Source organism: Synchiropus splendidus, chromosome 9 (assembly GCF_027744825.2).
Source record: "Synchiropus splendidus isolate RoL2022-P1 chromosome 9, RoL_Sspl_1.0, whole genome shotgun sequence".
Classification (NCBI taxonomy): domain Eukaryota; kingdom Metazoa; phylum Chordata; class Actinopteri; order Syngnathiformes; family Callionymidae; genus Synchiropus; species Synchiropus splendidus.
Window position 1 is genome coordinate 22,735,110 of NC_071342.1, and position 22,742 is coordinate 22,757,851.

General features: G+C 46.1%; 1 protein-coding gene across 4 annotated transcripts in view; it reads left to right on the plus strand.

The window, feature by feature from the left end:
• birc6 (baculoviral IAP repeat containing 6) overlaps positions 1-22,742 on the plus strand; it is a 66,863-nt gene that overhangs the window by 28,427 nt on the left and 15,694 nt on the right. For all 4 annotated transcript variants that reach the window (XM_053874726.1, XM_053874730.1, XM_053874727.1 and 1 more), the window contains exons 58-66: positions 178-309; positions 380-541; positions 608-781; positions 2,704-2,903; positions 3,333-3,666; positions 4,132-4,349; positions 5,415-5,579; positions 6,480-6,651; positions 20,895-21,117. In XM_053874726.1, coding sequence (XP_053730701.1) covers positions 178-309; positions 380-541; positions 608-781; positions 2,704-2,903; positions 3,333-3,666; positions 4,132-4,349; positions 5,415-5,579; positions 6,480-6,651; positions 20,895-21,117 — 1,780 coding nt within the window. The remainder of the gene's footprint in view (positions 1-177; positions 310-379; positions 542-607; positions 782-2,703; positions 2,904-3,332; positions 3,667-4,131; positions 4,350-5,414; positions 5,580-6,479; positions 6,652-20,894; positions 21,118-22,742) is intronic.

Consider the following 22,742-nt stretch of genomic DNA (forward strand, 5'->3'; position numbering starts at 1 on the left):
CCGACATTAATCTCAGATGTAAAAAAAAAAAAAGAAATGTATACATACAAAGTTCCCTGAACACACCCTGCAGTTGTTGATCCTCATAACTTCCTCTCACAGGCTTCTCTGCAGAAGCAGTAGCTGTGTGTGACTCCAGTCGATCATCTGACCTCCTTCTCTGTATCCTCCTCCCAGACACACCAAGCATCACGGCCAAGCTGATCAATGAGCAGAAAGAGGACAAGGAGAAGAAGAATCATGAGGAGAAGGAGAAGATGAAAGCTGACAATGGTTTCCAGGACAATTACAGTGTCGTTGTGGCCTCGGGTGAGCCCAATCCTCCCCTGCTCTCACTTTCACGTTTTGGTTCTGACTTCATCTGTTGCTGTGTCTTCAGGTTTGAAGTCACAATCCAAGCGCGCGCTCTCCACCCCTCCGCGGCCGCCTTCCAGGAGGGGCCGGGTGATGAGCGATAAGTTGACGTCGTCCTCTGGTGTGGACCCATCTGCTAAAACCATCAGTGTCCCAGTCTTCCACCTGTACCACAAGCTGCTTCCAGGTACCATTCACAGACACCCGAGTTCACATTAGGATTCTTTTGATTCAGCTCAACCCCCTCCTTTAGGTCAACCCCTCCCACCGGAGATGACTCTGGCTCAGCTGCTGATGCTGCTGTACGACCGCAAGCTGCCTCAGGGCTACCAATCCATTAACCTGACCGTCAAACTGGGCTCCAAGCTTATCTCTGACCCCGGCCTGTCCAAGACCGACTCCTTCAAGAGGCTGCGCACAGAGAAAGGTAGTGAATCTTACCAAAGACCTCGACTGTGTTTTTGTCCTCAGTTGGGATCAAACCCCAGGCCCCGCACTGGGTGACAATGCATATCTGAAGCCGCTTTAGACATGATAATGTTAGTATAGTGAGGAATGTGGAGAAGTGAGGAGTCAAAGTTGTCATCCACCTTAGTGGTTATGCCTTCTTACGGCTGTGTGTGTACGTGTTTGTGGGTGTGCATGCGGAATATTGCAGTGTGAGGTTTGACAGATGAGCAGCGAGGTAGTTAGATGTGCTGTTATTTATAGCATTGTACCCTCTTCATGTTTTCATCATGAGATCTATTTTCCGTTGGTCCTGGTACTGTCCTATTCTCTGACAAACACTCTGTTGTCCAGAGAATTTCCCCTCCTCTTCACCGTCACGTCTGTTCTAGACGATTCCAGACACGCCCCCTTCCCCTGCACCTATTTTTTTAATGGGAAAGCAACAACTCATTTGTTCTCAAGTCTCTCTCTGATCATTGAGCTCTTTACCATTGTTAATTCCTACTCAACATCTGGCTGTCACTGAACATGTGCTGTATCCCTGTGGTCAGAAGATGCAGACGTCAGGACGCTCGACAAATCTCGACAATGGCTTCATAATAATAAGGCTTCGATTTTTATATAGCGCTTTTCAAGACACCCCAAGTGCTTGGCTTCATTGCTGTGGCTTCACTATAATGGATTGTTGCACTTGTGTTCGCTGAGGTTGTGCTTTTTCTATTTAGATGGATAACATCTTCTTGTATCCCTGATTTCAATCATTCATCAGATTACTGTCTCAGAAGATTGATGGTCAGCACATTTGTCTATTTGATCTTCACTATCACTCTCCTGGTGAAATGATGAGCTCCTGCGACTGACTGATGTCGTCGGAGTAAAGTAAAAAAGATGCTCACGATTCATGCTGCTCATCAGAGACACCAAGCCACTCAGAAATGAGGCATTGATTAGGTTGCAAAATTTGAAGACGATATGATTTGTGTGGACAATTTTTATAGATGAATATGAAAACATGCAAATAAAACACAAAAACTACAGAACCAGAAGGTAACAATAAAGTTAAAAATAATAAAAGCACTGGAATAAAAAAAATGAATCATGGAGTAGTGCTGGCTGCCACCATTGCTTTTGAGCTCAAGGTTATTGACATACTGAAGACATACTGACGGTGGTCAGACCCGGTTCAATTCCTGTCTATGACAGTGCTTCTCCACGAGGCGTCCTGTTAGTTCCCTCCGCATCCCCAAAACCACGCTGTACGTTGTATGGCGCGTCGTATTCTGTCACTCGAGAGTAGAGAGAGTCTTACAGGCAGGACGTCAGCCAATAGGAAAACCAAGTGGATCCAGTAAAGGTTCATTGTAAAACACCATTTGCAGATTTTGACGTTACTCTAAAGGAATGATATCAGCCGAGCTGGCGCCATTAAGCTGTCGGCTGAAAGATGGTCTTACTTGATACTTTTCACCACAGACAAAGGACGTCATCAAATTAGGATTAACATGTGAAACATGGATCTGATTCAATTTATCATGCAGCCATGGTGTCCAGCTCTGTGCCGAAGTCATGTCTGTCACATCACAACCTGCTTGGGTGTATGGTGAAGTGTGTTGTTGGTTAGAGCAGTTGACCAGTGGGCCCTTGAGTTTCAATCTATTCTTGTGTCGGGACAAGGTAGGGTCTGAGCCAGAGGCCTCCTTGCATAAAGAAGTGATATGGATTAGAAAGAGGAACAGAGTGCAGTGGTGACATGGATGGATGCACACATATGCAGGTTCTACAAATATGGACCGTTCCTCATGTGGAGGTGTGCAAGGTCAAATTTATGATTTCATAGTGTTGATGAAGGACCTGACACCGGTTTGACGTTTCACTTGCTCCTCTGGTCTCTCTTTACAGCAGACCACGCAGACATCCTGAACAGCTGCCCAGAAGACGAGCCCATGACACCGAGCGACGACTGTCTGGATGCTGCTACAGATGAGTCCCTGCTGGAGACCAACCCCATCCAATCTCCGCTGCAGGTCTTTGCTGGCATGGGAGGTCTTGCTCTGATTGCGGAGCGGCTGCCCATGCTCTACCCTGACGTCATCCAGCAGGTGGGGCTGAGCTGGGAAGTGGTGGTCTGTCTGTCACATAATGGGATTATTCAGGATCCAACGTTCCTTGTTGTCATGGAGACGGAAGTGTTTCATTAGTGTCACGTAGCCCCACTCGTCTGGCTCTCCCTCTTGTCATTCTGTGAGAGGACGAAAACACTTCATCTTGTTTGTTTCTTCAAATCAGCAAGACCTGAGTGTTTTAAAAAACGCAATGTCGCCAAACAAACAAAACCTTTTCTCTAATCCCTGTCTACCACTTTTGTTGTAAACTTTTTCTTCAGAAACCAGTGGCCGATTTTTGATGCCATAATTTCAACTGTTGAAGGAACAAATGTCTGACATTGAGGAAGAAAAAAAAGACATCAGTTGCAGATTAAGCGTGCGACAAAGTCATGCTGACACTGGTGTGAATGTTGTCTGTCACAGGTCAGCGCCCCGGTGGTGCCGTCTGCCACGCAGGAGAAGCCCAAGGACAGTGATCAGTTCGAGTGGATCACCATCGAGCAGTCTGGAGAGCTGGTGTACGAGGCTCCTGAGTCCATCGTGACAGAGCTTCCTCCCAGCAAACAGCAGCAGCCGCCGTCTGCCACATCAGCCTCGTCCTCGGTGCAGACCATGTCGCCCATCCCTGCCCACTCTCTGGCTGCCTTCGGACTGTTCCTGCGTCTGCCCGGATATGCCGAGGTCCTGCTGAAAGAGAGGAAGCATGCTCAGTGTCTGCTGCGCCTGGTGCTGGGTGTCACCGATGATGGCGAGGGCAGTGAGTACACTTTCTCTTTCCTTTTACACTTCTGCCTGTGTGCTTTTGGTGTGTGATACAGAGTGAGACAACACAGAACAAGCCCCCCTTCTTGTTCACGGTCATCTCAGAATTGATGAAAGATGAAATCGACAAGCTCTGGTTAGATGCCAGCCTATTTCTTTCACACGTGTTCACTGAGGTGGTGGTTTGTATTGCCATGTCAAACTATGTGAGCAGGGAGCAACATACATCTGGTTTTCAGCAACTTATGAAATGCTTTTGAAGGAACAGTCATTCTCACAACAGATCATGGTGTTGTCACTGGCCTAGATGATGTTTGAAGTGGGTTTTTCCTAACATGGGTCCATGGCGGTGAAGCTGGGAAGATGATGTTGTCAGTGTAATCTGGAGTCAAGACAATTGTGGGGGAAGAAACCCGATGTCTGTTTCATAAACATGATTGTTTTTTGTCGCCGTCTCCAGGTCACATTCTGCAGTCCCCTTCTGCTAATGTGCTGCCCACACTGCCATTCCATGTCCTGCGAGCTCTCTTCAGCAGCACCCACCTTACCACGGACGACGGCGTGCTGCTGCGGCGTATGGCTCTTGAGATTGGAGCCATCCACTTGATCCTCGCCTGCCTGTCTGCCCTCAGCCACCACGCTCCCCGGAATCCCAACGCCAACTCCGGTGTCTCTGAGGTACATGCTGAACCTCATACTCCTGAAGCTTCACTGTCTTCCTGTGACCTCGCAGTTGGAACTTGAGTTGAAACTTTTCTTGGACGTATTTGACTTTTTTTTACTCAGAACTATTCAATTATCTTGAGCTCACGGACTTCATTTCCTGGCTGCTTCGTCACGCTGTTCAAAAGTGAAGGCTGTGATTCAAATAACGACCTTCACTTGACCGCTTGTTCGCTGGCCACAGCCATCGCTTTGAAGAGTCACAGTTGCACAACAGCCTCCCAAACGTCCTTGCTATCGTGTGAAGCGAATGTATTAAAGTCAGTTTTCAGTTTAATGTTCTGCATTTGTAATTTAAATGCCACAATGATGCGTTCAGGGTTCTGAAGGTGCCGGCTTTTATGTCCAGTGAGAATCTGCGATAACTCATTGTGAATTTATTGTTAAAAAGAATCCTCACAATGAAAATTTAGCATCTCTAAAGCAGTGACCAGAACTTACAGATAGTAACTGGTAAGTTTCATAATAAAACAGTTGGGCTTTCAAGACGTAACACATGTAATACAATGTGATTTATAGTTCTATTTATTTTATTTTTTTCTTGCCAAAATGGAAAATTTTAGTCGACAACAGCTAGGTGTCCTTGATAGTGGGCTGAATGTAGTGATCGAGTGGATACTCGCCTGTTGAAACTGCTCTAGGTCAGTGGAGGAGCAGCAACACATGGGCGTCTCAGCACAGGTCTCTGTCAGCAATGGAGAAACGAGCCGGCATTATTGATGAGAGGATGTCTGGCTGGCCTTTACTCAAGGCTCTTTGCATATCTCCTAGTGAGTCCTGACAGGTCGCTTAATTGTTGAACGATAATGGGGAGGCGGCTGACTGTCGGAGATGTCATTTGTACTGTCAGCACCTTTAGGGTGAGGAGCTCGGGGAGAGGATTAGCCCGCAGAGAGAAATGGCTTCATCATTTATTTGAGGGATGTTGTTGATCGCTGTTACTCCAGAACTTGTCTCTGTGTTCAACTTAAATGACCTGACTGGATGTTTTGTTAAACCTACACACTTTGTGGATTACAGCCTCAGATGTCCAGTTGTCATGGTACCGGCACCAGTGAGGAGCAGCAGCTGTACTGGGCCAAGGGAACCGGCTTTGGAACTGGGTCCACAGTGTCAGGTTGGGATGTGGAGCAGGCTCTGACCAAACAGCGGCTGGAGGAGGAACACGTCACCTGCCTGCTGCAGGTAAATTACACACCATCTTTGTGTTATTGCATCGCACTGGTGTTATAGTGCTGGACACAGAGGTGGTGAGATGGACCGTCTCTTGAAGGTTCCATACTGTCAGTAGGTGCTGAACAGAATTGTTGTCTGGCAACAAATGTTAAGTCGTGGCTTTGTGTCTGTAAATTCCACTGTAACAGTGGAGGCTACTGACAACTGACCCTGATATGAATGACACCCAGAGATATGACTAAGCCCAATGCAGAGTGAACCCTCCTGTCAGCGGGTAAAGAGACAGTAGGAGATGGAGACAAGGAAGTCAAATAGGTGAACATGCACATGGCAAATAATGGAGGCCATCGTCACTGGCCTATTCATTTTCTCTCTTTAGTCTCACATTGTAAAAAAAATCTGCAATTTTTTTTCTGTTTTCTTGATTAAAATTAGGAACTCGGAAACCAAGAGGTAGCTTGACTGCCTTCACACAAGATTATTTATTTATTTTTGGACATATAGTTTTGTTTTTGGAAACCGGAGGCCTCAGACCAAAGTTTTGTTGCCATAATATAGTGATATGTTTTTGTGGAATGACAATAAAGAAAGTCTAAGTCTAAGTTGAAAGAAAAATGGTCCTGATGCTTGTTGGTTGAAGGAGTAGTGCGAACGTGGATTCTGGTCACTTGTTGTTATGAGTCTCTCAGGTGGCTCTCGACCACTCTGGGCTGGAAGTGGCTGCCACAGCCAGCCAACTTTGGCGTACTCCAGTTCTAGAGGAGACACGTCTTTAGTGCAGTTATTAATAATGCCACATTATTGTATAACACTGTTTTATATGCAGCACGAAAAAGTCACTTTCCAAACTTCCTGTCTCCACATACCATAAAACGTGTCACACGGGCTGATTATCATCTCGTCCACCAGGTTCTCGCCAGCTACATCAACCCGGCTGGCTCCGGCAGCTGCCACGGCGCCGACGCCTCGTCAGCCGACAGCAGAGCCCACAACAGCTCAGCTCTTCCAGCTGTGCTGCAGGAGCTGCTGAGCCAGTCCTGTCTCATCCCTGCCATGTCTTCCTACCTACGCAACGACTCAGGTGAGCTGTGTTTGCTGGCGGGTGCAGAGCAGAACCCGGTGGCAGGATTTGTCTGTCAGCTCAAACTCTGCTGCTCAACTTTGGTGAACTTTGGAGCGCTCATCAAGGAAAAGCTAATTACAAGTTAGATTCAGGTTGCTCGTTCACTGAACAAGCCGTGTGCAACTGTCAGTTTTGTTTAGTTGTGAGGTCGTCTTCACTGCTGCTGAAGATTCAGTGTTTGTCAGTGCTGTGAAATGATCTGACTGCTGGCCTGCACTGTGCTAACATTATAGTTGTCCTTTTCCTTCCTGTCTTCCATATACACATTATTGAGATCATTGACACTCCCTTGTTTGAACTCAAATGTGCTAGGTCATAGTTGTGGACGTGACCTTATTGAATGGATGAGTGCTTGGTTAGAGGTGAGCAATGATTGTCCAGGATTGCTTTGTGATGCTTCTCAGATTCCATTTTGGGCGGTGAGGTGAGGGGTGACTCCAAAGTGGGCGTGTATGTCTTCTCTCATAATTAAATAACGGCTGATAAAAAGCTTTGTCGCTGCTGTAATTGTTCATTAGCCATGAAATGTCTCAGACACTGTGAAAGTGTAATGGCGGTTTATGGACCTTGTTTGATTCCGCATCACCTCGCTCTCCGCTCAAGCGTGAGCCCTAATGATCCCACAATAGCCTTTTAAAATGGCGTCTGTGCATTCACCAATCTATTTAATAACAAATGACATTTCAGGGTGCTAAGTAGCCGCCGCACATTTCTAATTGATGCCACTGTGTGCTTGCTTAAATTCAAGCTCAGGGCTCTTCTGATGGGGACCAGATGCCCCAAAGCCCGAGCTGTCAGCTCAGGCAAAAGTGGGGTGGCTTGAGAATGTTAGCAGTACTCCTGATGAGTTGCTTTGTACATGAGACGATGCTGACCTTGTGACCTCTGATGTCCGACTGGAACGACACAAGCTGGTTGTGTAGGTGATACTGTCGGTCTGGTTTGGGCCTTTAAAGCAAATCTAGTTTGAGTCTCCAACAGCTCCACTGCTGAAAAGGTCACATTGTCATGTGTTGAAGTCACAAGGCTGTTCTGTCATTTATCTTGAGACATGCTCTCACAGCTGCGCAGGCACGAGTGACTTTTCAACTCCTTCCCAAATGTGACCACGGCAGCGCCTCACGTTTGTGTTCAGATCTGAACGGTAGAATCATGTTGTTCTGGCTATTGTTCAAACATGAAGTGTATTTTGATAAGAATGAAGTGTTATTAGCTGTGATAGGAACAGAGGCATGACCTGCGCTGTTCTCTGATGTTTGGGAGCCTCTGGAGCATCCAGTCCAACAATTGCTCTTGACAAGCCTTCCTGCCCTCCATGTACAACTGTTCTTGAGAAAGAGGAATGGTATCTAAGTGATTCTGAGTTTCATGTCAAATCGTCCCAACATTATGAGCTGAAGACTCCTCGTGCTGCAGGATCTTCTCAGTATCAGGCGAGCGTAAAAAGGTTACATGATTCGTTGACAACCGCAGCTTTCTGTATCATAGTTTTTTCACTTGAGGAACTTGGACGTCATCATCACCGCAGGCTTTTTAATATTGTCTTCTCCGCTCATGTGAGACTAGCAGGCAGGTGAGCGTGTCTGTGTGGACTCCTGGGTCTCAGAGGTAGAGCGCGAGTATGAAATCTAATCCTGGCGGCACCACTGGCTCGCTATCACACTACATCTGATATGACATTGTGTTTCGTGTGTGCCCATGAATATTGCACATGCGTGACGTCCTACAAAGCAGAGCTGCAGTTTCCATCTGTGGATGGATTTTAAGAAATGACTCGGCCCAGACACACACACACAGACACACGTTCACTTCAGCGGAGTTTGATTTATCTATTTATCCTGGGACATATCCCTGTGTGTTTGTTCCTTGTAGCATGACGACGTTTGTAAGATTTATGGCTTCCATCGTGCCTCCATTCTGCTGTGGATCTAAGGTGACTCACTCTCCTGGCAGCTTCCAAAATCCTCGTCTCCTTTTAGAGTCACAGTTTTACGTCTTATAGAGCATTTAATTTTGAATGTTGTCACTTGCCGATCTGAACAGAAGCCTCTCAGTTCAATCTGTTCATTTCACAGTTGCGTCCTCATGATTCACTTCCTAACCTGCACATCTCTGGGGTTCCTTCACCTGCTCAGAGGCTGGTATCCTTCTTAGAGGCAACCCCTGAGCCCCGAGCTCCTCAGCCTCGCGCATCGCCTCACATTAATCATCTGCGTCTTGGCAAAGCCTTCTGGGATACATTAGAGTTTCCCGCCCTGAACTGGTGCTCCATCACTTGCAGCTGTGCCATTAGTGTGAGCTAATACCTTTGAATGTCACCAACGCTCTAATTCGTCTTAATTGAAAATACACCTTCAGTGTGTCATGAAACTGTGTTTCCCATTTCTGCTGCTTCGTTATCGTCCTGAGTTCTTGTGGTGCTCCCCGTCATCAGACAGACAGGGTTAGGAACCACAGCGGGTGGCTCGGTATTGAGCCACTGAGCAGCATGATGTTGGCATGACTGGCCTGCTGGAGGGCCGCTGATGCTAATGTAACTGACACACCACAGACTGTTTTCTGTGTCAGACCCTCTGATGCCGAGTGTGGATAACAAGAGCCTCATGAGGAGCCTGCGTGTTACTGGGGGTTTGCTCATGACTTTCATCGTACAAGAGTCACTCTTCATTTTATTCTCTAGCGCTTAACATGGTTTGAAATAACGGGTGCTCACAAAAAATTGGCTGTGCAGTTTGGCCTAAGGTTCTTTTGTTGTCTAAAATTAATGCCACAATAATGGTATATACCATCGATCTAATAGTCTTTAGTCTCTCATCACTCATCTTTATAACTAATGTCAGTGCTCCCTCACCATCAGTCGAACAGGAAGACGCCTTTTAAAGTAGGACCTTGAGGAAGACCATGAAGACTGTTCTTGTATGTCCTACTTTTGTGTGTCTCTTTGTCAAAATCCAGCACGTCCACTCTCCCTACGCTGGGAAAGCACATGCCCATTTCAGTATATGGATGATCTGAACCTGGTTGCAGACAATATGCAAAAAAGAATTGTAAATTAAGAAGCAGTCAGAGTTCCTATATACTCCGAAACCCTGATGGAAACATGTCCACGTTGAGATTGAAGATCTTTTTGTGTCAAGTGGGGGCTACATCAGGTTTCATATTTGTAGCTGGACTTGTTTAAATGCCGCGTGCTGCTCATCGCAAAATGGCGCTCAAGGGGTTAATTTATCACAGTTGTTTTCGGTTTTTCAAGTCACATGTCTCAGCATGCAATGAAGCAATAACTCAAACCTGAGCACACTGTTCTCAAGACACTGTCCAAACACTAATGCATGTCGTTGTGTCTTCTGCACCATCAAGGCATGTTTATTGTGCTGAGGACTGAAAATGAAGGTCATTTCTTTTGGGCCTGGATGGAAATCTTGTCATTCAATCCGAACTATCCTCTTCATAGTGGCTGTGACTGAGTCACACTCCCACACCTCCCTAGTCACTGCGTCCATCTCCAGTCCAGCTCCTGAAGTCACTAAAATATAACAAATGTTCCAATTTAGATTTTTTCTTTTCTTTGCTGCATCGGGCTCCGTGCCTTGAAAATAACAAGTGCGACTCTGCACTGAAGCCAATTCTCTGGAGTTTCCCCACATAAAGCCGGCACGCTCATTTGAGGGATTTCACCCGTCACAAGACGTATTATTGGAGTCAGGACAAGGTGAAAGCCAAACAAGCCGCCATGCCACCCTCATTCATTATCGCTCTTTCTCTCCAGCTTTGTGAATTGGCAATTTATCGCTGCTCACCCGTGGAAGTGTTGATTCCATTCCCACTAGATTTCCCTCCTCCAGCAGGCTGATATAGGTGTGTGGCAATTTGAGGGGGTGGTAACTGAAGCGAAAACTAGCGTGACAGAGCTGAAATCACCATGGTGCGCATCTCCTGGTGGAACACAGATTGTTACTGCAAACTAATATCTACTCAAGGAAAATAATTCCTCCTCTTCAGTGTTGGTTTCAGGGGGATAGAGGAGCTTGCAGCATGGGAACCAGAGGACCGTTTTTGCTTGTATCAGTAAATTGCTATTCCAAGTTTAGCAAGTCAGCAGTTTGGTTCCTCGTTTGTCCATGAATTAGCAAGGAGATTTTAGTCCTTCTACTTTGATGTGTAGAAGTGTTTGTTTGTGACGAGACGTGGATGAAAACCAGAGCTTCCTGTATCTTGGACCAAAAGAGTGTGGAGAGAAATGGGGGTAAGATGAGGCTACAGCTATCTGCCTCTACATGGATTTCTCGTGGAATTCAGTTGATTTTTATTTGACTTTATTCTCGATTCAAAAAAAAAAAAAAACAGACTCGGGTCCAATATGCTTAGAGAACCTTTGTGCTTTGTGTTTTGAATATGAATGCTGCATCTAGCCATCTGTGGACTTCATAGTGTTTGTTAATCACCTGAAGGTCCTGTAGCTTGTATCATGTACATTGTAATATACTCTAGGTACTGTTGTCGTCAGTTTTGTCCAGTGAAGAAATACACATTTCTGTCTGTATACTTTGATTTACCACTGTTTATTGTGCACCTTTCCCCTCACAACACATCAACTACTCCATTTTCTTATAAAAGCCTCAGTAACAGGAATAGCAGAAATGTGTCAGTGGAAATAGGACACAGCTTGAAGACCAGAACAAGAAGTGATATTTTCATGAGCCAGTTATAAATTAATTAAATACAAGTTCCTGGACAGGAAATAATCGAAACCGTCTTTTATTGGTCATGTTTGCTCGCGTTTCGCATTCTGTCTCGCCTGCACGGGAGGTGCACCATCTTTCCACACAGCATTGGAATTCTCACAGTGCTGTAGACCTTAGTAATGTCCTCTTGGAAACTTTCTGGGAAATTATTAGTTTTTTTAATAATAAGCAATGGAAGAAGAAAAATGATGTCATCAGCAACTTGAAATGTCCATCACTAAGAAAGTAGGAACCAATGTTTGTATTGGACTTTCAGTTCGGAGTCTGCCCCTGTGAAGGCCTCATTTCCAGCCTTGTCAGGTTCCTGCCTTCTTCTCCAGCCCTCTGTTATCTGCCCGGATCATGACTGGGACTGGACAGTTTAGCTGCTTTCATTTCACCCTTGACCCGTCTTCCTGGCCTCTCTCTTGGATCTCTGGGAAAGATTCTCATGACAGTGTCTGTCTCAACAACTCTTTGCCAGCGTCTCAGACATTTGTATCCTGTGCCATTCACAGTGTGGTGTATATGTAGACAAAAACAATCACAAAAAGGTTCAGGAACGTGCCAACGATGCCCAACATGGCCAAGATAGACTCCTCCTGCTCCTCCTTGACCTCCAGTCTCCGCACATCCTCAAGAGTGACGGCTGTGGTGCCCATAGTCCCGCTCCTCAACTAACCTGGCCAGGAGACGCTTATCTGGAATGCAAAGACACATCATCTGTCATTGAGGACACTGAACAGCAGTGATGTCACTCCCCCCAACTCAGTCACAACCGCTCAGCAAGAATCAATGACGGAACAATAGACACACACACATGCCGAGAAGAGATGAGTCTGTGAACATCAGTGTTTATGCCCCAGCACATCTCCTGGAAACATTCAGCTCGTACAACACCGTCTCAGAGTCATCTTTGGAGAAACAGTTGAATTAGGGAGAGTGAGGCAGTCGGCAGCATTCAGCGGTGTCAGAAATAACCATGATTTAATGCTGCCATTTAGAGACCCTCGCACACACCCACTCCCGCTCCCCTCACTGTCCTCAGAGTTGTGACATTATTGTCTTCTTCAAACGGAAGATAATGAGTTGGAGGGGGTGTCACCCCGCATGAGTAAAGGTGCCTGCAAACGCTCACAGCGGTGTGAGCGTCATCAAACACATTTGTGATATTCTGAGACAACAATGGCCATTCTAGGAGGTGACAGGGAATGAAAAGGCGGCTTACCCTTCGGCAGTTAAGTTGTAAAATGCTGTCATCCGTCATGCTCTTGGATCCAGACTAAGCCATCGCCTTAAAAGACAGCGTTCTGTGTAGATTCCTGGGGAGACAAGCAGGAGGCTGCCTGTGTTGCTGAATTCTCAGTGACAGGCTTGTCACAACAACGTCGTGCAGCTCCTCTTTAAAGTGGATCCCAAAGTGTGTCACATCTGCGCTTCTTCCACGGTGGAACGATGTCCTCGAATTCCAAACTTTTCTTAAAAGGTACTTCACCCAGGGGTGTCAATTCAAGGTGCACATTGCTGCCACAACGCTAGCAGTCGTCTTTCTTGAGGTAAAGAGAGACTCTTTCCTTGTTCACCGCCGCCTGCCGCCTCATTCCTGCCGTTGAAGCCATTATCTCGTGTGTGATTGTTTTGCCTAAACTCCTACAGTCTTGAGTTTGTCAGACGCCCTCCACATCGCTTTGGGGCTTCCCTCCTTTTGAAATCAATTCCTACAGGGAAGACAGGACAACAAGCAGCACGAAATGAGCCCAGATTTGAAGCCCCAAACAGTCAGCAGGTCAGCATGCTGATCTGACAGAGCCTCTACGCCGTGAGGCGAGCGATGAGCTTGGTTTGGTTTCCAGTTTCCAGGCGAGGAAAAAAAGCTCTAGAATCCCCTGGAATGGCACGTTGGCAGAGAGGCGGAGGCAGCCGGAGCAGGAGGCAGTTGCTGTGGCAGACTGGAGGTTCCGCCGTCTGCTGCGATGACAGTGTTATGGTTCATTTCTTTCCCCCGCTGGTTACCGGCAGTGCCTCACTTCGCATTACCGATCCGAACTATGGTGAGAGAGGGATCCTGGCCATGGCAGTGAAGGTAGAGATGGAGCGGGAGAATAGGAGGGAGGGAGATTGAGAGAAGCAGCAGCAGAAGGAGGAGGAGGGGGAAGCGACATTGCTCAAGCTTACTGTTGTCTCCACCTCTCCCACCGCTGTGGGGGCTGGTTACACACCATCACAGCCTCCAACAGAGTATTGCAACCAGGATGCACTGAAAAAGAGGCTGATTAAGCTCCTCTCCTTGAACTTGGGATACTGTAATGTTCTGAAGAGGGGTGGATAAAGGCGGTTGAGAAAATGGAATATTGGTGGAACAGTTGCGTGTATTTGCTTCAAACAAAGACGACTGCTCTGCTTTGACATGATTGGTTGATTGGTTTCACCATTGTGTTTGAGACATTTTTCTGACAGGATCCTGATGATCATTCTTGTCATTAGACAAACCATTCCCCAGAAGAGTCGTGACCATCGAAGCTTGACGGAGTTAGTGACCGAGTGGATGTCTTGCAGCAGTCGGGGAACTTGGTCATATAAATTTGGTCAAAGGTCATGCAGTCAACTGTATTTGCCCTGTTAAGGCTGATCGCTAATGTGGTTCATTGTGCGTGACCTGCAGCTTGTGTGTAACTAAAGTGATATGTGGCTCGGAAAAGGCTTGTTAATTCAGAAGTAAAATCAGTGAGCGACAGATGTACAGAATGCTGTATGCCAAATAATACTGAATGACACAATGGTCATCCTCTGTTCTGGACCCAAACATAACAATTGAGAGTGGCTCATGTGTTGGCTCCACTGGCCACCAGTACACCTACTTGAACACTCTTATCAATACCTGCAGGTAGATCAATAATCATCATCTTGACCCGAGGAGTCCGGAGGTCAGTGAAACATTTCCACGGTCCTCACACCCACTCTAATGATCTCCTTGGGGTCCTTGCTTAAGAGTTAAAACTGCTGACTGGGACATCTTTATGTTTGGTCTTCAACGTTGATATAGCAGGCTGAATTGGTTACTGATGTGGCGATCTAAGTCTTTGTGCTGCGTCTTAGAGCCACATCTTCAAGATGATTTATTTATAGAGCTGAAGCTGTCATCTACTTGTGCTTAAATAGAATCATTGAAGCAACAATGTTTGAATAAATCAGGTATTTGGTTAGTCATTTGTAGACATACTTTGAGGATGTGCTCAGTCTTTTCTTTCAAGCCTCCGAACCTCGGAGTGTGGGGACTTATTTGAGGCTAGAAGTGGGAAATGTTCATATATAACTGAGACGTAGTGCTACAGTTTGGACGTTGTCATGTGGATGAGTTAAACAATTTAGATTCATTTACAACTCTGGTGAAAGCCGCATTCACTGGGTGGCCACTATATATTCCTCCTCTTCTTCAACATCTGGTGAAGCGTCGTCGTAGCATTTCTATAAAGCAGGTCATGAAGGCTTTTGGAACCGGCAACCTTCCTACTCACTCACAGCTTCGGGGCTCAGGTTTCTGGTCATCCTGAAAGTCTTGATGCACATTACCCGAGTGTCCACTGAGGCAGACCGTGTGTTGGCAGAGTCGCGTCAGAGTCATGCTCCTTCAGCCGCTCTTGTCTCCGTCTCCTCCGCCTCAAGGGGAAAACGCTGACCCAACACTGTCCACCCGTGAGCTTGAGTCACTTTACTCGCCACCCACTCATGGGGATTTGTAAAGGCTGTTTTTCGTCCCCGGCATTTGAACAGACACCCTTCTCTTGTAGCAGCAGCCAGCCCCCACAAACACACCCCTTACTCCATCAGCTGCTGCTCCTGCAACCTGTGGATGGATGTACAGTACCCTGAACTTACAAAAGATTTGATGCTCGTGTTTTAAAGATGAGTAGGTTTGACTGTAAAACCTGAAACAATGGTAAACAAGAGCCGGACAAGCAGGTTTGTGACTGGCAGGTTGGAGAGTCATTGTTGTGTTTTTCAGGTGTTTGTGGCTGTTGCTGTTTTGATGTGGATGTTTATTGGAGTATTTTCATCGAGGAAGGTTGTGGGATGGCCTTTATCGCTGACAACACACACCCACATTCAATTAGAGCAGCAGGTCTGCTGTGCTCCGGATCTGAGAGGAGTTTCAGGCAGGGTCATTAGAAATCAGCCGAGGGTGCCCGCGCTGAGTTCTCCTAACTGATTAATGTTGTTCTGGGGGAAGATTGACAGGTTTATCTGGGCAGACGTGATATTTCGGCGTCGACCAATCTGCCGCCTCAATTACCGCTGGACCGGCTGACGTCGGCCAGGGTCCTATCTTCTGTTGTCGAGGTAAAACTGGCGGTCCACACTTGTTATTCCGTCTGAACACCCAGTAATTAACAACACCTAGCTGTCTGCTCACACCTCCGGATGTCTTCAACCCCTCCCCCGGTTCACACCCCTGTAAAATACCAAATGTCGGTCTGTCAACTGTAATTGCTGGACTCCTCCGATCTCCACCAGGGAGCGCCGGCAGAAGCTGCTCTAAATTGGATGAAAAGGGAAGCGGGAGATGTGAGTGGACAACAGGGTTGCAGGGTTAATTACAATTTCTCATTCTGGTATTTGATGGCTGTGCTGGCTTTTATCTGCTCTGTATCTGCAGGTGAGATGTGCTGATGGACTTGACAGAGCGGTGGACGTTTTGGGATTTGAGTGCTGGGCTTTGGATTTGGAGTTGACGAATTGTCGACCGTTCAAACTTTGGAAGGGGCTGTGGCTGAGTTTGTGTTGTTGTGGCTTCCAGCCAACAGTGATTGTCGTACATAACAGAAGCTGCCGCTGTAAAGTTGTTGTTGCTGGTGTAAATGATGGATTATAAAGCACTTGGCGTTCAGCGGTCCATATGCCCTGTATTGTGTATCTCTCTTCTGAGGCTGTCTCAATACTGGAGGCAGTGGATCATGTTGAAGAGGAAACTTTTTCACAGCATGTGTGATTGGAATTCATTGACGATTAGGTAGGGATTAAGACTGACCTGATTTTCTGACCCGAACACTGGGTTTTGCGCTTTATTTCTAAACAATGGTGGACAGGACAACGGGGACATTTTAGTAACGAGGACTACTCTTCCGTTTGGTTACGTTCTCTCGTATCACACATCATCGACCCAACTGGTCGACTGTGTCCCACAATATGAACAATACAACATGTATGGACAAGAGTATGTTTTTATTACTTCAGTGGGCTAGCATCCAGGCTAACGTTAGCACCCTCGTACCTCTAACACATCTATCGCCGCAACATAGGCTCCGCCCATTTCTTCTCCGTTGGTTCACCAAACCAAATGTCAGCATCACGATGCAAGAGTAACTGCAAAAACGTTGGAGCTGGCATTTCCAAAACTCCAACACTGGATATGCAGGAAACAAAACATAGCACGGAAGCCAATAACACGTTGTCTTTATGCATGATGTCATGAAGTGTGACGTGTGACTTCACTTGGTCGTCGGAGGGCACTTCATTGTAGAGGGCACTCAAAATCAAGTGCTAGTGTTAGGGTGAGAAATGGGACACAGCCTAACTGTTGCCTGAATCCACTAGCATGTGCTAGTTTGGGGTAGCGGAGGCAGTACCTCTGGCAACATCATAGATCCACATCCCAAGAGTTCGTGCAATCGGTCCGGCTCTGTGAGGGTCTCATGATTCACAGCCTCGTTCCAGAAACAACTTCCTGACACTTAACTTCGGTGAGGATATCGATCTGACATGAGGTGAAGCTGCACGGCCGAACAGGGAGGCATTATAGTCCTGCACCGCCGCCTTCATTTCTGGCTCTCCACGCACATGCAGCCATTAATTCTTCGAAAGCTCGTCTTTTCTAGTCCTGCGGCCCCTCCCCAACTATCAATCAGGCCTGTGCTTAAATGGCAACATGTATCCACCGTCTCCGTACGGCCCCCTTAAGGCCCTAAATCAAGTCCCACCGTTCTCAGCAGATCTGGGGAACGCTGCAGGTCAACAGTGGCCTGATGTACGTGGCTGAATGTTTCAGGGGAGGAACTTGAGTCAATGTCACAGATGTAGCACCCCCTGTTTTGCTCACTGGCTTTTCTGATGACTGGGTCATGTACAGTCAGATTCTTAAGGTCTTAGTTCATCACCCAGTGTGAACAGTTGATCAAACTTTCTTTGACGTTCATACACATGTAGTCTATGTCTTTGGCAACGTGGCACAGTTACTGGAGTGACAACTCTTTACATACTGTATCTGTTCGACATCTTCTGAAGTAAGTCTTGTTTGCTGATGTTACAAAAAAGTGATGCTCCAACCTTGACATAGTCATGCTGATTCCTGTAGCATTCCTGTGCTCAGAATCACATCTATAAAGGGGTGCACTGATCGATTACCAATCCTTCAAAATAAAGAACATCAGTGGCGACCGATTCCCTGTCGACTTTTATCCATCACTGTCCTTTGCACACTCCACCAATTATACATGTAAAAGTTGAAACGAGTCCTTCATTAAAGAAAGGACTGATGAAACAAAGCAATGAGCAGCACAACAGCACATCGCACAAAACCCCGTCATACCCCACCGGTCATGATGCCTTCCAGGCAAAACACAAATCTGCAAATATCGGTATCGGCAGGTCCAGCATTTCTAAAACCTGACGGCTGCCGAAATGGAGATGTGGATTTCATGCTTTGTTTTTCTGCAGAGACATGTGAAGAAGGTTGAATGACATACACTTGTATGTCAGTGTAGATATGTGTAGATCATAATCCAGTTGAGGAGTTGTCCATGTTGTATTTCGTATTATTACGCCCAAGTCAGCTGCAAATAGTTTGATCGTGCGGCTGGCTTTGACTGTGTTGAGGGTTGCCCAGCGTTTGTTCGCAGTAGCACAACACAAAGCTTTAACTGACGTCGACCTCGAAGGGCAAGAATTCTGATGTTCTGGTTAATTACAGTGGCAAGTTGTGCAACGCTCTGGATCTCATGCAGTGTGACATCCAGGAAACTGGTGAACGTATTTGAGTGCAGATTAAAGCCCCGGAAGGTCATAGCCACAGAGAAGCTGGCAGAAAAGACTGCAAGGAGCCAGGAATTTCAATATATATGTAAAACAGCCCAGGAGGCACAAACAAGGGCTGTTGTATTTATTCTTGGAGGCTGTCGGTTGAAGGGCTCCAGGAGCAACCCCACACTCGTCCCACTCTCCCCATTGATGAAACTTGCGTGGCCTTTTGATGCTTTTGAGTATCCCTGGACACTCTGGAGTTAGATCGACTTCTGTGAGAACTTCTGACAGAAATTCTCCTTGTCACGGAGACGAGGTCTGCTCACTCGCATCAAGTGGCTCAGGGGGTGATCAGTGTTAAGAAAGAAAGAACGAAATCAGTTGTAACAGATTCCACTGTTGTCATGCTCTATGGGCAAATGACTAATGCAATATTCTGAAATAATGTTTGTTTTGATAGTATTGTGGGTCAGAAATCACCCGCCAGGCTTGGGTTTTACATGCTGGTTTTTAAGAAGCCACAGAACACTTATTTTTATTGAAATAAATCCCAAGGCACACTACCAACGGAACCTTTGCCAATTGAATATTGAAATTGCCTTTTTATTTTGGGAGAATCTATAGCTGGCTTGTAGCTTGACTATGATGACGGACCATATTCAGAGGATAATGAATTTGTTTTAGTGTGTTAGCAGACCAATTAGGTTAAAATTGGATAAATTCCTACGACACACGCATGAGCCGCGACACACTGGTTGAAAATGAAATGATGTGTAAATTGGACAGGTTCGCACAAGGCCACCTGAGGTGAGTTGCTGCATTCATGGCACTTTGATCAGAGAAACGTGGTTGCAATGTGAGATCAGTTTATTTTAGCCACACGTGACCTGTGGCTGGTGCTGACCAGTGGGTGGAGCCAACAGTTAACTGGCCATTTCAAATCAGACCAGGACAAAGGCACAGATGATAATGGATGAATAATTATCCCATTATTCACAATACAAGTGCAATTACAGAGAGTTAATGGGGGAGTAACGAGTGAGTAATGGGGGTTACCGAGTAGCTAGGACAGAAAGCAGGACTGTTAGGAAGCCAAGTCATTGGCTCAAGTCAAACACGTGTTTATACAGTATGTTGGTGAGAAATGTTGGTGCTGAGTGCATGATCCTGGTCAGTGGCTACAGTCATTTTAGCAGGTTTTAAGTGCTCCTGAAGATGAAATAGCTGATTGAAACGGGTCAAATAAAATATACAAATGTGAGTCACTGAGGAACAATTTTGCCATGCCTGTTCAGTGAGCCTGGCTATTAAAGATAGTGGAGTTTCCAGACAAAACAGAACTGACATTCTTCATCTCTTCTTGCTTCATGATGATTATTTATTCTTTGTGTCTTTACATTTTCATTGTGTTTATACTGAATTTTGTTTAAAAAAAAACTGTTGGACCACAAGGTAACATGGTAAACCTGGATGCTATTCATTTATTTAGACTCGGATGGTATTTAAGCTGTTAAAATTGGAGACATAATATCATGTTCTGCCATTTGTGAACAAGATGAGAGTTGACGTGTTCAATGGCTGTCGGGATTGTGGGAAATTCCACTGCTTTGGACGAGTATGTCACAGGTTGCCACTGGTTTGATGCTTTTAAAAACTGATGTTCTTCTGGTCAAAGCTTTTTTTTCAGTTAGATCTGGATTTGTTATTACTCATCCCACCAAAGCGTTTGCCAAGTGCAAAGCCTCATTTAAAGTCGGTCTGCCGCTGACTCAGAGCGCAGACTGATCCTCGTCCTGATATTTGAGGCCCCTGGTCGGGGGCGAGAGGAGGGAGCTGTCGAGTTCGGTTTGTGAAATGAGTGAGACCGTTGACGGTCACCCACTTGCTCAGCTCACTGGCCCACTGCCTCCTAAGCTGCTGGTTTTACATTCATTCAAGATCAATCACGCTAGTTTTGTTGAAGTTCATAAGGGACCCTGTTCTTGGGTCATTCAAAGCTCTGCCAGGTGATTCCTGTCAAAGCTTTGGTGGGTTTTGACTGCAGTAATGTGTCATGACTTGGTGTCGTGCGTCTTCCAATGTGTGTGATGCTGAATAAATCGCTGGTGTCGTGTTAGTTTTGTCATTTGCAGTTGAAGTCTGTAACTTGAAGTGTGATGTGAAGGGTCGACACGGCCCAGAGGAAATGTTTTGTGTTATGAAGACTGTTCTGCAGTGCGACCGTGACATTTCTGTTTCCATTGATGAAGACCACAGAATCTACACTTCTCCTTCTTTAACATGCTCTTGGTTGAAGCTTTCAACTCCTTTTTTTTCTTCACAATGAGTGTTCTCTGTGAGGACTGAGGTCCTGAGGCTTAAACTGATTAATTGTCCTAGTATACTTGGATCAATGCCTGTTGTCAGTATGTGCGTGTAATGCGACTGCATGCACTATTAAAACTAGACTCCCTCTTCCCACAGTTTTGGACATGGCTCGCCATGTTCCCCTGTACCGCGCTCTGCTGGAGCTGTTGAGGGCCATCTCCACCTGCACGTCTTTAGTTCCCCTGCTACTCCCGCTCTCAGGCGACCCGGGCCACGAAGAGGACGAGGAGGACGAGGAACACTCGGAGGGCCAGACCTCTGTGGGGATGCTCCTGGCCAAGATGAAAACTTGCGTGGACACATACACCAACCGTCTCAGGTCAGTCTCAGTGTGAAGAATGTGGTTGTTTCCTCGACAGTTTCTTCGCGAACTGCCATGAAATAACATAACGTTTGCATTCTCTGGGGATTCGGCTCAAGGTTATGAAAAGTGTGCACTGCTTTTTAACTTTTCTGGTTCTACAAATGTTAAATATCTCCACTGCTCACATGGACAGTTTAGTTCTTTCTTCACAAGTAGACAAAGTGTAGCTGTTGGTGACCTTGGGGGGTCTGGGCAAATGAGTTAGAGACTGTGTGTCACCGTGCTTCTTAACCAATGACAGCATTTGGGTGCGGGTCTATGAGCAAAAGTCAGAAAGAGAAATGGGAGGTGGCAGCGACAGAAAAATGGAGGCAGGCAACAGACTCCCAAATAGATATTGTCATTTTAAATGGTGTCTGGACGGCGGTGTTGATAAAACCCAAGTTATTTGTAAGCACTGTGAAGCTGCGCTTACTTATCACTATAGTACTTCTACTCTGCTACTAACATCATTTAAATGCGAGACACACCGTCATCGCCGGCAAATTATCCACCTCAACACACGCTGGAGTGAGCTTTCAGCACTCCACTTGATGCACTTGATTGCAGCAAATGGAAGAGGCATAGATGAAGTAGAAGTCATACGTGCTAACGGGTGCAGTAGCACAGTGGTGTCGCTGCAAATTGCAAGCCGATTAAGGTTACTGAAGATGGTGGGCCGAGAAAAGTTCTCAAGTTTGAGAGCACATATCAAACGGCGTTTCATAGAAACAAGAGCCACGTCTTTACGACGTGCACCGACTGTTTTTATTGGACAGCGATGGGCTGATGGAATTATCCCCAATTCACAGTGCATTATATTAATGAACTGTGGAATTTATTCTTATTCTTTATTTTACTATTATAAAAACAGTACAATATATCAGTTTATCAGATTTATGTTTTAAAAAGGTCAGAAAAAACAGTTATGTCTTGCTCTTGTCTGTCTAGAAAAGTGGGAATCAGATGTTTCTGCGCCAGGGTTCTTGACCAACGTTTTTGCTCTCTCATTAATGCGTCAGTCTCAGTACTGTTTAAATAAAAAGCACAATACTTTACTTTTGGGATTCATTATTCTTTACTATTACATTGTTAACTGCACATACTGAATACAGGGAGCATTAATCACAATTGAAAAAATGTATTGTTGCCCATCACTAATTAAAACACAGTTTCCCGGTGAATGCTTTGGTCATGTCACGCCTCCTGGAGTAAAGGTCAGCATTGTTCTCCTTGCCCGGTCCGAGCTGTCCTATATTACAGACTGATGTCTGCCATAATTCTCTGGTCCTGCAATAATGCCGACGCTCTGGAAACACATCAGGCCATTATTGCTGCTCTGGGAACGCTAACATCTGGAGCTACGTTCACCGCTGCCACGCCTCACGATTCACGCGATTGTGGTCCAAGAAGTCACATGAAGGTTCAGCCACTCAATCTGGGAGGCGCTGGGGTGGCAGAGGAACGTGTGGTGCGTGCGTAATCATTGAAGACACTCGCACACATGCGCTCACGGCGAGAGGGCAAGCGTAGGGCTGGATAGGTTCCCGATAAGATGATCAACTGCGGTTATATTCCTGGTGGTTGGTGTTACCGGTTCC